The 15184-nt window shown below is 41.8% G+C and overlaps 2 protein-coding genes across 5 annotated transcripts; one reads left to right on the forward strand and one right to left on the reverse strand.

Moving 5' to 3' along the window:
• Positions 1-684: 684 nt before the first annotated feature.
• On the reverse strand, positions 685-4704 carry LOC121736461. Of its 2 annotated transcripts, XM_042127661.1 has the most exons (4): positions 4606-4704; positions 2889-3084; positions 2301-2483; positions 685-1010 (listed from the first exon to the last, which is right to left on the reverse strand). In XM_042127661.1, the coding sequence occupies exons 1-4, from the start codon at positions 4634-4636 to the stop codon at positions 803-805; spliced, it is 618 nt and encodes a 205-aa protein (XP_041983595.1). In that variant the 5' UTR covers positions 4637-4704; the 3' UTR covers positions 685-802. The 2 variants fall into 2 exon arrangements, with proteins under 2 accessions (XP_041983595.1, XP_041983596.1); XM_042127662.1 differs by lacking the exons at positions 685-1010; positions 2301-2483; positions 2889-3084 and adding an exon at positions 3332-3930.
• A 123-nt stretch (positions 4705-4827) lies between these two features.
• LOC121736458 lies at positions 4828-14900 on the forward strand. Of its 3 annotated transcripts, none has more exons than XM_042127656.1 (9): positions 4828-4862; positions 5433-5647; positions 6722-6925; positions 10437-10532; positions 10912-11065; positions 12402-12497; positions 13588-13811; positions 13967-14150; positions 14785-14900. In XM_042127656.1, the coding sequence occupies exons 2-9, from the start codon at positions 5497-5499 to the stop codon at positions 14825-14827; spliced, it is 1152 nt and encodes a 383-aa protein (XP_041983590.1). In that variant the 5' UTR covers positions 4828-4862; positions 5433-5496; the 3' UTR covers positions 14828-14900. The 3 variants fall into 3 exon arrangements, with proteins under 3 accessions (XP_041983590.1, XP_041983591.1, XP_041983592.1); XM_042127657.1 differs by lacking the exon at positions 4828-4862 and adding an exon at positions 5301-5348 and having other exon boundaries at positions 5452-5647; XM_042127658.1 differs by lacking the exon at positions 4828-4862 and adding an exon at positions 5301-5332 and having other exon boundaries at positions 5452-5647.
• Positions 14901-15184: the final 284 nt, after the last annotated feature.

Below are 15184 nucleotides of genomic sequence, written 5' to 3' on the forward strand. Positions count from 1 at the left end.
GAAGGAGGGTTACGTTTGGCACACTATGCAGCCTTAGCCGAACGGCTTGATGAATTTTAGCTTAAGATGTCGTTAGATTCGTCTTTACTGTGAGAGTGACACTGTGCCGGATTTATATTTTTAGGGTTCCGTACCCAAAGCGTGAAAACGGGACCCTATTCATGAGACTTCGATGTCTGTCTGTCCGTCTGTCTGTCTCCAGGCTGTATCTCAAGAACCGCTTTAGCTAGAGTTCTGAAGTTTTCACAGATTGTGTATATCTGTTGCCGCTATAACAACAAATACTAAAAACAAAATAAAATAAATATTTAAAGGGGGCTCCCATACAACAAACGTGATTTTTTCGGCCTTTTTTGCTCGATATCAATAATGGAAACAGGTAGGCACTTGATATTTTCACAAAGGCCTTAATTATATGTCTACTTCAATATTTAAGAATAATATTAAAATAAAATAAACAATTAAGGGGGGCTCCCATACAAAAACACAATTTTTCGCCTATTTTTCCTCTATAACGGTACGGAACCCTACGTGCGCGAGTCCGACTCGCACTTGGCCTATTATTTATGAGTGTTGGCCACTTTTTTCCGCGGCCCCATGTATGAAATCTGCCTCCCCCTAGGATGCTGCCGCCCCCAGGCCGCGGCCTATACGGCCTATTTATAAATCCAGGGCTGGAGTCATAGGTCTATCAAAAAGTCGGGGTTCTCAGTTTTTTTATTATCATTATAACTTTTCTTTGTACTTATCATCTTTATAGGATTCGCCAGAAACGATAAATTGGTGTATATTTTATTTGCCTCTACCAGTAGTAATCTATCTCCCAGCCGTAGTCTATCGGCCACCACTTGTTCCCCGGCCTGACGGGCTTCCTGTGCGCTATCTGCGCCAGCTGGCCGAGCGCCTGCATGTTCAGCATCTCCTTCAGCCACTTCCGCTTCCGGCGACGCCGCTCCCTCTCCAACCGCGCTATCCTCTTCTCCGTTTCCGCGATTTTGGTTGGATCGTACCTAGGTAGCAATATATTTTGATGAAAATGTGTATAGTAATTGTTGAGGACAGCGGCCTCGCACCCGATAAACACGTAGTGAGTGTATACAAACTCGTTAACAGTGAAATATGACAATAAACTCAGTGCAAAATAAGTGTTTTTAAAAATAAACTTTAGAAGTGAACTGTGATAAATCTGTGGCTCCCTAAGAGGTAAAAAGTTGTTATTTTAATAAAATAGAACGTTAACTAATAAGTATCAGAAAATTAGTGTCTGAAAAATAAATAGTTTGGAAAATATTAGGAAAAATGTGCTAAAAAACTATGTAAATTGTATTAACTTTTATCTTCGCCTAGCTGTAACTGTGTTAAATATAAGTGTTAATATTTAGAATAAGTTGATTATTGTGGAACGATAAATAAAGAATTTCCCGAAATGCGTTTCAATTACCTTGGCTCATGGCAAAATAGGGAAAATAGCCGCTTCCGATAGTGAAAATAAGACTGAAGAGACGTACGAATCGGAGCGGCTCTCTCTACGGCATTGCCGCGGTCGGGTACCTCAGAGGGGCTTTCTATACGGCATTGCCTTGAGCCGGGTAAGCGAGACGGATTTCGGGGCCTATGTTCTCCTCGACGACTCGTGTGTTTTATTTACGCCCCGCTCAGCAAGATACCTATATATCGGTGTAGCCTTGGAATCTTCGAGTCCGATCCGAGCCAGCGACGAAGCCAGCGACGAAACCTATGGGCGAATACTGTCCCAAACAGTAATACTATTTCCCAGTGATCTTAAAAATTAAAATTCTTACTCCTAATCAGCATGGATAGGAATATTCAATGTATTATAATTCTTTTGAAAGTTAAAAATATTTATGTAACCCCCTGGGCTCTGACTAATACAAGATCTGCGGACTGCGATACGTTTTGTTTACATAATGTAACGCGATAATATGCAGTTTTCATACTAAATTCATATCCGCAAATCGCAATACACGGCCCGCTCGAGCAGTTCTTTTGCGGTCGCGTCGTATCGGTACAAACAATGCAACCGCTCTAGAACAGCCGGTCCCGACTGCAACTTGCGGTCCGGTGCGCTCCGGCGCTGCACCGCACGCGCATCGGAATCGAGACGAGGCGGGGAGGTGTATTGGTGGAGCTCGAGTCCGTCGCTGCATAGAGTAATAAATATACGTCGCTGCTACGGTACTGCAAAACGTTGCAGTACCGCACACTCACCGTGTGGCCGGTACTCCGGCGAGATGGCCTCGTTTGGCATGGCTGTGGCCTGTGCGGCTTAAGATACGTACCCCCCATGGCCGGAGAATTCAGGCATTCGCCCGTACTTCTTAGGGATCTCGTGTATGATGTTCACCAAGTGGTAGATCTCGAAGAACAGACGTTGCACCAGCTCCGTCGCGCGCAGCGTGTCTATCACCGTGTCGGAGTTGAAGTCGAGCGGATGGCGAGCTGTTTCCACCATTTTACGATACCTGGGAGAATTATAATAAAACTAGAGGTCTAGATGACGCCCGCAACTCCGTTGCCCAAAATATCGCGCGGGAACGGTACATTTTTCTGGTACTAAAAGCTTTATATGTCCTTTCCCGGGACTCAAAGTATCTCCAACCAGAAATATCTACATAATATTAAGTATATTTACGTTCGAAAACCTAACTCTTCTAAGTTCTGAACCTAGCTCTTCTAAGTCGGATAAGCAACAAAGATTTTGACACCGCGCCTATCCTGAGTCCTACCATAGGTTGGTACTACTAATATATACTCTGTGCCATAGGAGTTGAAGTTATGGGAATGTATTTTAGATTTTAGGTTATAAGGTATAAGGTGTATTAAGTTTAGGTTATAATTAGTTACAGTGTAAAACATTGGATAATAACTTGTCCAGCAGCTCGCTCATGACGTATCCCAGCTCGAAGTGCGGCGAGACCTCGTGTTCAGCTCGCAGAGGGTTGACTTCATCAATGGCAACCTTGGCTTTGTGCGCGTAGTCCATCATTAGCCGCACCATCCTCTGCATACCCACATCCGAATTGTGCTGCTCCTTGAAGTCTAAATAGCAGGACACGAACCCACCTGCAGATTTAAACGCAGGTGAGCTTCTGCGAATACAGTCCTAGTGGAACCTCGTCATTGGCACTCAATTTGCTCAAGATGCTCATTCGTTTAATGGATAATGATTGGTCAAGTAACTAGCTTAACTTATAATCCAAACAAAGACTCAAATAGCAATTTATTACCTATCACCAACCTATGTCCTAGCTAGGGTATTTCCCTTCTTTATCCTAAGACGTGTGCGGTGAAATCGAAAAAGCGAATCTTTGTTGCACAATTTATTTCACCAGTAGTAATCTATCTCCCATCCGTAGTCGATGGGCCACCACTTATTCTTGTTTTGCGGCTTCGGTGGCTCCGGCTGCAGGTCCTCCCAGGCCTGGGACTTGTGCTTCCGTTTATACTTCTTCCTCTTCGTGGCCCTCAACCTTATCTTATGCGGCATGCTCGCCCACCGGTCCTCCGCTCGCGTCGTCTCCTCAACGTATTCCACATCCATTGGGCTGGAGATGTTGTACTTCCTCTCCACCTCGTGCAGCATGTTGCTTAAATGCTGGACGTCCCAATACAGCTGCTCTATCTCCTTCAGGAACAGAACGTGCTCCATCAGGTAAAACTTGCTGCCTTTAGTCGCGCTGACGTTGTATCTGTCGACCATTCGGCGGTACTTCTCCTGCAGGACGAAGGAGAGGTAGCCGATCTCGAAGGCGGCGTTGTCGGAGTGGATCTTCCTGATGGGGTTGAGGATGGCCACCTGGCGGTCCGTGTGCTGGATGATGTCGGAGGAGGTGTTGATGAGGCGGCGCACGGGGTCGTGGTCCCACGACTTCAGTTGGGGCAGCTGGTAGGATAGCAGTTCTCTGACACCTAAAATGGCCGGACCGTTGACGTATTGTTATAGGCAATCTTTTAAATGGTAAAATATAAAGCATTCTCATAGATTTCAGATTCCTCTATCGCGGGCTCTGTCGAAGCGAAGAGCGACAGATGCTTAATCTGTGAAAATTCTCTTATGCTAAGTACTCACATACGGTTTTACTCGATCGAGCAATAACGTCGAGCAAAACTCGCGGCTCGGGAATTCGTCCACACATTCAGCATTGCTCGATAGTTTTATTCTAAATCGATATATTTCATTCCATCAATCCGGCTCGATCCGGTTCCATCAATCCTTCGAGCGGCTCGATGCGAGCCTTCGAGTTGTGAGTTTTGCGGTCCACACAGTAATTATTACTCGATTAGGAGTAAAACTATCGAGCAAAACCGTATGTGAGTACTTAGCATTAGAGAGCCAATTCCATTTCACCTGAATTTATCACGACGCGACGTGCAATAGCGACGTGCAAATTTTATTTTTAATCAGCATAGTTTTCTTCCTATTTATCTTATGTTTGTAATTACTTATTATAATAATTATGTAAGTGGTAATAAACTAAACATACTTATTAATCCTTCGATCGTGGATTCTTGGAAATCTATTGTGATTTGTGTCTCGCTCACCGGTGAGCTTATGGGGCTTGATGGGTTAATAATTTTACTTACATGTGAAAATAATACATACTACGATCTTCATTTTCGTCACTTTAATATTGGTAATTGTTAGTTTCTGGACTTAGAAGTCCAGAAACTAGAGTACTATGAAATTTGGTTACAGCAGCTGTATAATATAATCAACATTATCGGCTATTAATGGTCATCACTAAAGCAATTAAAATAAAATTTAAATTAGTTTTTGATGAATTTCTGTTAAGAATAGGCCGTAGACGTGTTGTAAGCTCTCATAATCAAGCTAGCAATGTGTTACGTAATTTTATTCATTTAAGAATTACAAAACATGTAAATTACGGTCTATCCAAAACCTGATTGTCTAAATTTAGAATGTTTATAAATAGACACTGGTTTTCCGGTCGTTAGGCGGCGTGAGCGCGTAACAGGAAAAATGAAATAATAATAATAGTACAAAATTGCCATTATGCGAATCAAAGTCCGACTTTTTTCTAATAGATCATCGCAAAAACCGTCTGATGAAGTAAACGTCTCAACTTTTATTTGTTGTGAAAAAGTTGCTGAGGTTTCCAATGATTTCGTATTCAATGCACTGTCGAGTATGACGTTATTTAGCATATTATATTGCTAATAAGTACTGTTTTATTTAGTTTACGATATTGTGACAATCTTTTGTATTGAAATTAAGTTTTCTTATTTCCTGTTTAATTAGATATTCATTGAACTGAAAACAGCGCGACGAATCAAGAAAACTGTGAAGATGGTCTTTTCCTCGTACAGTAGAGTTCTACACTCGTAGAGTATCTACTCTACGAGGAAAAGACGCTTAGATCTATAGATCATTTGTAGTTTTCACCTTTCAGCATTAGAGAAAGATTTAAGAAGTTTTAGGTATGACAGTGAAGCCAGGGCGAGTCCATAGTTATAATGTATCGGATCATAATGGCAGTGGTAGTGTGGGTGTGTGCGCAGGCGCAGTGGTCGCCGGACAGGTTCCCGTCGGTGTGGGAGAGGGAAGCCTGGCAGGAGAGGGAGATGGAGCTGCTCATCAAGAACATGACCCTTGAATTGCTAGATGGTAAGTGTAATCTCCATTAATATACTTACTTATAGAGTTACATAAAGAGGATGACAGTACCATCTTTACGTACACTTGCACAACACACGCTGAACCATAAAGTTAATATACCTAGCGGAATAGAGCAACAATCTCGAGCTGTCAAACGAAACCGAAATTGGTTTACATCTGTGTGTCAAAATATGTAGGTATACATAGTACACTTGAAGCATGATTGAACATGAATTCTATGAGATTAAATCGTCAACGTGTCGATAAGTGCCGACTGGACGTCAAAAAAATAGTTCTGCTGTCATGTATCACACGTCTCTTTTTACCACGCAGTGTTACTGATAGTGACATCTCTCTTGCTCAGGCCTTTTGACATCCAAGTTCCAACTTCGCTATTGAAACTAACAACTGCATTATAAGGCTGCGTCCCCATCACATACGGCGCGGCACGGAGTGTTTGTCCAGACAAGCACTCTCGTTCGAGCGCAAATATCGACTGAATAGGGACGCACCGTACGCGGCACCGTGACACGGTGCGGCGCCGTACCGTATCACGGTGGCGGCGTCGTGCCATAACACGGTGCCGGCGCCGCGCCGTGTGTGATGGGGACGCAGCCTTACTGGTCGTCGGCCGTCGGCGTCGCAGTCGCCGAATTTCGGTCGCGTAAATATCTTTTCATACAAATCATGACTCACAAAATTACGCTCGTGTGAATCAAACAGGACTTTTAGCATGAAACTGAATACAGCTGAATTTCTGCCAGCCGAAATTCTGCGACTCACAACTCACAAATTACGCTCGTTTGGCTTCACCCTAAGAACACGTTTTTAGCCCTCGACAGAAAAGAGGGGTGTTATAAGTTTGACGTGTCTGTCGGTCTGTGTGTGTATCTGTCCGTGGCACCGTAGCATCCAAACGGGTGGACAGATTTTGATCTAGTTATTTTGTTTGAAAGCTGATACTATTCTATTATTCTTAGCTATAGTTCATCATCAGCCCGCTCAGAGCTGAAAAAGAGTTTGATCTACCAAAATTTTTAGAATCGGTGGTTGGTTTTTCCTTATTAAACGTTATGGTTTCAGATGTAACCCAAAAGCTGACCATGGCGGACAAGGTGCGTGAGATCCACCAGAAGAGCATCACGTTCGAGCTGGGCGCCATCGCGGCGGGCGTGATGGAGCGGTACTGGCAGATGATACACATATACAAGACCTACGCCGACCTTCAGACCTTCACGGCCAATACCTATTACACGAGGACGATGTACGACAAGTATGCGAGTATACGTGAGTACTTCGTTCTATGGGTAATGGGAGCCCCCTTTGTATATTTAGTTTATTTTGTTTTTAGTATTTAGCTATTATAGAGTATAGTGGTTGTTTAGATACAGCCTGGAGACAGACAAAAAGTTAACTGACAGGCGGACTGACGGACATACATTAACATAGAAGTCTCAGTAATAGGGTACCGTTTTCACCCTTTGGGTATGGAATTATGAATCTCTAAAAATAGGTTCTTGAAATTGAGTAGATTGAGGTACCTATACTCTTGGTTCACTATTTGCCTTAACTAAACAGCTGTTTCATTCATAGTTCTTAGCTCTTTTACGTATGAATCTGTAGATTTTTACTACTCTACATTTAGGTCGGTATAAATAGTCAGTACTCAAGATGCATCTCGGTCTCAAGACACGGTTCAGGCTCTGTGATTGGTTGGCTGTCAAAATTTGGACCAATTACAGAGCCGAACCGTATCTTAAGTACTGACTATTTATACCGGCCTAAATAGACAATTTAGTCTGTATAATGATTATATAATCTACTCACTTTCTAAGTCCGAACTCCTAAATCGGGACTTCCGACTTACTTATCCTACAAAAATTGTAAACTTTATTTTAAAATAACAATTTTTCTCTCACTTTTTTGGTAAAACGTGGGCCCCGTGCGAGTTTCTTACGCCGGTTCTTCTCGCCGGGGTAGTTCCCGAACCGGTAGTAGGCATCAGGTAGACATTCTAAAAAAAATTGATTTAAATTTACTCAGAAATAAAACATTTTTTATTTTTATTAATGTATACTTACTTTAGTATATCAGCATAGGATATAAAACTTATTCTTATCGTCATAACTTATAGGGGGCCTCTACTACGAAATCCGTTTAGAGATTAAACTGTTCGCTGAAATAAAACAGAAACACGAGAGCACGAAGCCCGCCAGGACACGGACAACGCCGATGTTCGGACAACTTGGACCCAATCTCCTGACCAATATTGACCCACAAGTCCTGGCCACTTTGGACCCACAAATCCTGGCCACTATGGACCCTCGCATGGCCCAGATGATTGGAGCGCGGAGGGCATCTCAGAAATGGAAAGCGCCAGAGAAATAAATGCTTTGTTTGATGATTACTTTTTCATTTACTGGGTACGATAGTCGCACACAAATCAACAATGTTATTTTAGGTAAGTAAAAACTTTCATGTGATTCTCTATTTCGACAACACCAAATTATTTCATTGTTTAAATAAGTCAACGCACTCTATCGACGCAAAGATACAATATTTAAGAGATCCCCACTTTTTAGGGTTCCGTACCCAAATTGTAAAAACGGGACTCTATTATTGAGACTTCGACGTCTGTCCGTCTGTAAGGCAAGAACGGTTATAGCTAGCACAGAATATGAATTTCTGTTGCCGCTATAACAACTAAAAACAAATAAATTAAATATTTAAGGGGGCTCCCATACAACAAACGTGATTTTTCAAACATTTTATGCTCGGTATCAATGATGACAACAGGTAGGTACTTGAAATGTACACAAAATACTCAGCAGTATTTATAGTTTATACTTTAATAATTAATAATAAAATTTAAATAAAATAAATAATTAAAGGGGGCTCCCATACAAAAAACACATTTTTTTACTATTTTTACTCTATAATGTTACGGAACCCTTCGTGCGCGAGTCCAACTCGCCCTTGGCCGATTTTTTGTATAGTTCTTCGAGATCCTCCAGACATTATGCGTATGAAGATTGAAGATCCTATGTCCCCAGTCCTAATTCCATTCCTTCCTGTAAGCGCTATATTATTTAGTATGGTGTTACTAACAAGTTACAAGACTGTCTTTTGATTTGGTAATTACTAACATTAATAATATGATTATTATTACACGTAACAAGTGAGATTATCACAGAGTAAATAAAATAGTTTTATAACGTACCTACTATGTAAACTGTTTACGGTAATAAAGTTTTTAATTTGAATAATGTTGCGGTGCTTGATTGTTTTGTTAAATGTTTATTCGGGCTTTGGTAAGTGTTCATCGGAATTTTAACACGCATTTTCAGTTACAGTTAATACATGTATGGCCTTTAAAAAAATTGGCGCGCAGAAAGATTAAGGCTATGTGAGAGAGTACTAAAGTTCCATCACCCAAAGACGTTTTTTTGATAAAATTAGGGGGCAAACGAGCAAACGGGTCACTTGACGGAAGCAACTACCAGAAAACAACCGTCGCCCATGGACAGTCGCAACATGAGAAGAGTTACAGGGGCCGGGCGTAGCCAGACGCTTAGACCGCAAACGGGATGGTGATTTCTCTAGTTGCAATTTACCAAAAATATTAATAATAGCTCCCACACCGGTTTCGGTGACGGTGGCCGGTTTCATTGAAACCAGGCCAGCTACGCAGGAGTAATTTTATAGTGCCCAAGTGTGTGCGCAGTACACAAGAGCACTCTCTACTCCTTTACTCTCATAACCCAGTGGGATGGAAGACCGACACGACCGGCGAGAGATCAGGCGCAGGACCGACTTTTTACATGCCCATCCGACGCATGGATCATCTTACTTGTAAGACAATCAGGTGATCAGTACATTGTCCTAACCAAACTTAATAACATGTTTCCAACGCGGGAATCGAACCCACGACCCCCGAGTCAAGAGCCGCGCTCTATACCACTAGACCACGGAAGCATCAACCAAACCAAAAATATTGTTATTCTATCAAACAGCTAACGGCAACGAAGCGGCTACATGATACCCAGGTCACGATTACTCATGTAGGTTGCAAGGTTATGGACTGTGGACTTTTAAAACTCGTTCTTCATAATAGTCTACACTCTACAGGTTATAATGACAGGTAATCTATTTGAATCTAAGTACTAGTCAAGAGTTTAAAAGTAGGAAACATATATCAATCCTAACATCCATCTAATCGAAAAGTCACATCACCTTGGCGCTTGGGGATCAAGTTAATACACCCAGTATACGGGAAGGCCGATCGGACCGATCGGGGCCCAACTACGGGATACGTTAGTAATTAGCATATAATGACTCTCGTCACCGGTATTTCCAGACCAATACGACGCAAGACTGTAAGAAGAGAGTGTATTTGCTCTCAAAAGGCCGGCAACTTATCTGATGTTGCGAGTGTTTAAGGGCAAAGGTAGTTACTTTCCATCAATGTGCCGGCTGCTCGTTTGCCCCCTTAAAACACACACACACACACGCACGCACGCACGCACGCACGCACGCACGCACGCACGCACGCACGCACGCACGCACGCACGCACGCACGCACGCACGCACGCACGCACACACACACACACACACACACACACACACACACAGGAATACACGAAGTGAGTCTTCAGACTGCTAAGTCAAATTATTGCATTAGCTAGTTTCGATGACATATTAGAGGGAATACGCTCTCTTCTTGAAGGTTTAAAGGTCGTATTTTAGGGTCTGTCTGGAGTGTCTGGTATTTTTTCCACTTCCCCAACTATGTTCGCAGTGGCATGTGTGTTGGTGACGCCGAAGCGGTTCGACACGGCGCTGGTCCTGGAGGGCGTGAGTGATGACGTCATCATGAGCCTCAACGACACCACAGGTAATCCCTACTTATAACCAGCGGGGAAACTGTGTGGTCATCATGGCCAAGGAACACTTGGGTGTTATTGAGTCTGTGATCTCTGTATGTGTCTATATCTATATTATGTCTCTTAAACTGATTAATTGATTATGATACGAGTATATTAAATTATGTTATATGTACCTATGTAGTCTTACACTTGAGAGCAGGCGTTATGGAGAATTTTCTTACTCTGTTATCAACAACTTGTCCTGCTTGACGATGACAAGATTTGGTTGGCATCATGAAGTCGTTGAGTAAGAAAAAAAAATTACTTATTTATATGCGTACAGCCGGTACAGGCTACAGCGCGGCGTATCGAATAAAAATTTTGACTTTGAAACTTTTGACCCTCCAGCCAAAAATTTAACCGTCGAGGAGTTGAGGAACAGTGCTCGGGAGTCAACCCTGGGGTTGCAGCTGGAGGGGGTGCCGGACTACCGCCGCCGCTTCGGCTGGAGGAGGGACAGGATCCGGAGCTGTTACTCCATCAGCAGCATCAACTTGGGAGCGTGAGTTTCTTCAAATGGGTGTGCCAGAGGTCCTGTAGAAAGCTACGTAAATCATTACGCGAAACTCTGCTGTTTTCAGTAGCTAAAACTCATAAATTAAATTAATTACAAATCTAAAATGATCTTCCTCCGATCGCATTGATAGCAAAAATATAATACTCACTCTTGCAATGTCGTAAGTAAAGGGGATACATGTAGAGAGGAACGTTCGCGGTTCGACCAAATTAACATTATTATTATTTTAAATTTTAATTGTTCGTTTCATTCTTCTTTCTTAATTGCTTGAAGTCCTTGAAGTATACGTGGGAGAGCCATGCTTTGGCACGAATGGGCCGGCTCGACCGGAGAAATACCACGTTCTCACAGAAAACCGGCGTGAAACAGCGCTTGCTCTGTGTTTCGCCGAGTGAGTGAGTTTACCGGAGGCCCAATCTCCTACCCTATTCCCTTCCCTTCCCTACCTTCCCCTATTCCCTTCCCGTCCCTACCCTCCCCTATTACCCTATTCCCTCTTAAAAGGCCGGCAACGCACTTGCAGCTCTTCTAATGCTGCCAGTGTCCATGGGCGACGGATGTTGCTTTCCATCAGGTGACCCGTTTGCTCGTTTGCCCCCTTATTTCATAAAAAAAAAGTCTTCGTTGCTTCAGCTCTACATTTTACCATCAATTTTTTTAACAGAACCACTGTTTTGTGTTACCGAATAAGTTTGTTGTAGCACCCTGGGCGCCGCAAACCTCACCCAGGTCGCTGGTAGACGGTAGTGCTAAAACCGGCCTTAAGAGGATTCCACACCGCCGTTTTTCCATACAAACGCTCTCCCCTGTTTCCTCCCTGGATAATGCCGGTAGAGTTATGATTTTTTCCTGAATATCTATGGCCACTATTAGCATGTCCCTATGTTTTCTTTTTTTTCATAATTTTATTAATAAAAAAGATAAGGACGTCCAAAAACCCAAAAAAATGGCCAGATTTTCCTCTGTGTTCAAACACCCAGAAAACAAAACTGGCTAAAATATGCAAAAAAAAATAAAACATAGGAACACAGCTCAAGCCTTGCTTTAATTCTTAATGAAAAAAGTACTTAAATCGGTTAAGTTTTGGAGAAGGAATCAGCGGACAACGAATCGAAGATTTTCTGTTCTTTTATTAGAACTTTTGTCGTGTTGTCTTTATCGCGCTCTGCGGTGGGAGACTTGAGATTGGTTAGACAGCAATACATTTTCAAATACCTATTTTCAATTTCTCTCGCCCCTGGTGTATCCTCTTAAAAAAAAAGAATATAACTGTTACGTCATCATCCATTCTTCTATTCTCTTCTATTCTTCTGTCTTTTAGCGTTTACGACCTGCGAGACTACTTCCAAATGAGGATCCTTTACTCCAACACCCTGGAGTACGAGGTCGGCTACCTCACCCACGAGATTATTTACAAGTAAGTCACCACGGGCACGTGGAAAACAGGAAAACAATAATGTCTGTGGTCAGTGAAGTGGTGGAGCTGGTTTTTTGGAAGAGAATATTGTTAATAAGTACAATTATTGACGTATGAGTTAGGTATGACTATTGTGACTCAGAATGGTCCCTTTGTGATTTGTGACTCAAAATGGTTTCTGGACTGTACAGTAATTATTATTATCCACTTCAAATTTCAATAGCAAAATTCTTGTTGTAACATTTTTTGCTATTTAAAAAGTTGATTTTTATGTGTTCCAAACTTAACAGCCGGATTCAAGGACAAAGACTTATATATTTACGTTTTTACGATGAGAAGTGACAGAGAGAATTATTGACATTTTAACTATGCTTAATGGACCAAGAGCCTGCGATGGCCAGACCTTCCTAAGTTACGTAAAGCTGAAAATGTTTCTGTTTGTGGCCTTTACAGAGGTAAAGGTAGGTACAACCAGCATACCATGGAGTTTCGGTCGCGGTTACTTTAGGAGGTATCCAGTTCTGAAGGTCTACCTGACTTTCTCTCAAAGAGTAAAGCTCAATTTCTTCGCGGTAAATAATAGGAATCTCATCTTCCAGTGCCGGACATTTTTGACAGTCGCTTCCCACCTCTCGCGCTAGACATCCTCAAAGTCTTTACTTTAAGAAAGTTTAAGGGTGTCTGGTGGATGTCAAAAATGTCCGGCACAAGTCACAAACAGGTAAACTTTCAGCTTTACGAAACTGATGAAGGTCTGTCCGTCGCAGGCTCTTACTCTATAACTTTAATGAAGAGTTGAACAGAAAATGAATAGCTTTGTCCACACTGTGCCTCTTTCTGTTCGTCATGGGCATGTGTTATAGCGCAGTCAACAGCGAACGTGAGGCATGCCTGCGACGAACTTCAAAAATGACAATATTGGCGTTGCGTTTCTTGACGCATTCAATTATTGAATGCGCCAATATGAAAGTTGATGATGAAAATTGAAGATGAAAGTGCACATAGCTTATAGAGCTTATGTCAAAATCTTCATTAAATTAAAGATAGCAATTATAAAACGCCGAGTACGGCAGAAAGCCTTCTGTTGCAGGTATGGCCTTATTCTCGAGATGTACAAACTAGTGACAGACAAGATGGCGGGTGAGCTGGAGAAGACGCCAGAAGCTCCCAACATGTTCGTGTTCCACATCTACACCTACATCCTGGAGCATGGCCGTGCCATAGCGGTACTGTGCGACATGCTGCGCGTGCTAGAGGACAAGTACAGAAGGACCAAGAAGAAGGGGATATTCGAGAACGATGAGATATTTGAGCGTGAGTATGAAGTAGAACTGCGTGGATGAGTGGAGTGTGACAGCAGTATTGGTGTGAACAAGAAATAAGTATTAAGTAGCGATGTTTCAATGTAGGCAGTTCTAGACCAAAAATCCATGCTACCTCATTATGTCATATGTCATTTTACCTTCCAGGCGAACAAGCACTAAAGGAAGCAAAGTACAACCACTCATCCCCGCAGGCGACAGCTCATGAGGAGTACCTCAAGCGGTGGAGGCGGGAGAGGAAGAGGCTGATTAGGCTGGAGCGACAGAGGAACAAGGCCTTCGCCACCTTCCGACCTTACAGCAGCACACGGAGAACTACGCCCAAGCGCGGGTTAGAGATAATTGACAAGGGGATATGGGGAAGTTGATAGGATCTGCCTCCTTAAAGTAAATTTAAAAAGTATAAATGTCAAAATATTGACATTACAACTTTTTTAATTGCGCTTTAGATCCCTTAGATTTTGAGAACTAACTTCGCTATCGAAACTTTGGGTTATTGTGACGGAGGCAGCCCTGCCCCTGAGCAACACAGCTCAGCCTCCGAAGACCGAAACATCATTTAACTAATAGTCTTAGGTAGGGTCACCGCACATATAATTATAATTTCATTTTTCAAGTTGGCCGACTATCGTACAAGTTATAACTTACAACTAAATTGCGTAGTATCACAATTTAATTGGACAACTTTTTAATTTGTAGGTAATCGGAAAGGAATCGCGGTTCTTAATTCTTATACGATCGGTGTCCAATTATTTAGTTGTACAATTTAGTTGGAAAAATGTGCGAGCCTTCGAACAAAATATGTGCGAGCTCTCTTAAGTCGCTATTGGATATTGGTTATACTATGCGATTTAGTTGGCCAACTTGAAATTGTAAGTCTGCAGCTGTAGCTCTTAATAATATCTAATATCTAAGTATCTAAGTAGATTATATAATCAAGTAATCAATAAATCTTAATGTTTCAGGCCTTGGCCGCTTATCTACGGTTGGTCTATCGAGGACTGGTAAAAATCTGCAAACTGTCTACAAATATCACACAAATATCATTAAATAGTGACTTTAGTCTGTAGATATGGTTGTATTTAAATAAATAAACACGAAATGAAATAATAGTAAGTATATTAAAATTAAATATTCCAATATTGTGTTTATGTAAAAAATATATATATTTGTAAATAGCATCTGACAAGTTTAAACTAATCGCCCCTTAAAGTACATAATTTGTGAAAACAAATAAAATTATGAAATTAATAAATAATAAGAAATTTTTATTTGCAAAAATTTGGAAATTTATTTAAGTACCTACCTATACTTAAGTACCAAATAGGTAAGTATAATGTACAATGAGGTGGTATACCGTGCAAT

The sequence above is a fragment of the Aricia agestis genome, chromosome 19 (genome assembly GCF_905147365.1).
Source record: "Aricia agestis chromosome 19, ilAriAges1.1, whole genome shotgun sequence".
Classification (NCBI taxonomy): Eukaryota; Metazoa; Arthropoda; class Insecta; order Lepidoptera; family Lycaenidae; genus Aricia; species Aricia agestis.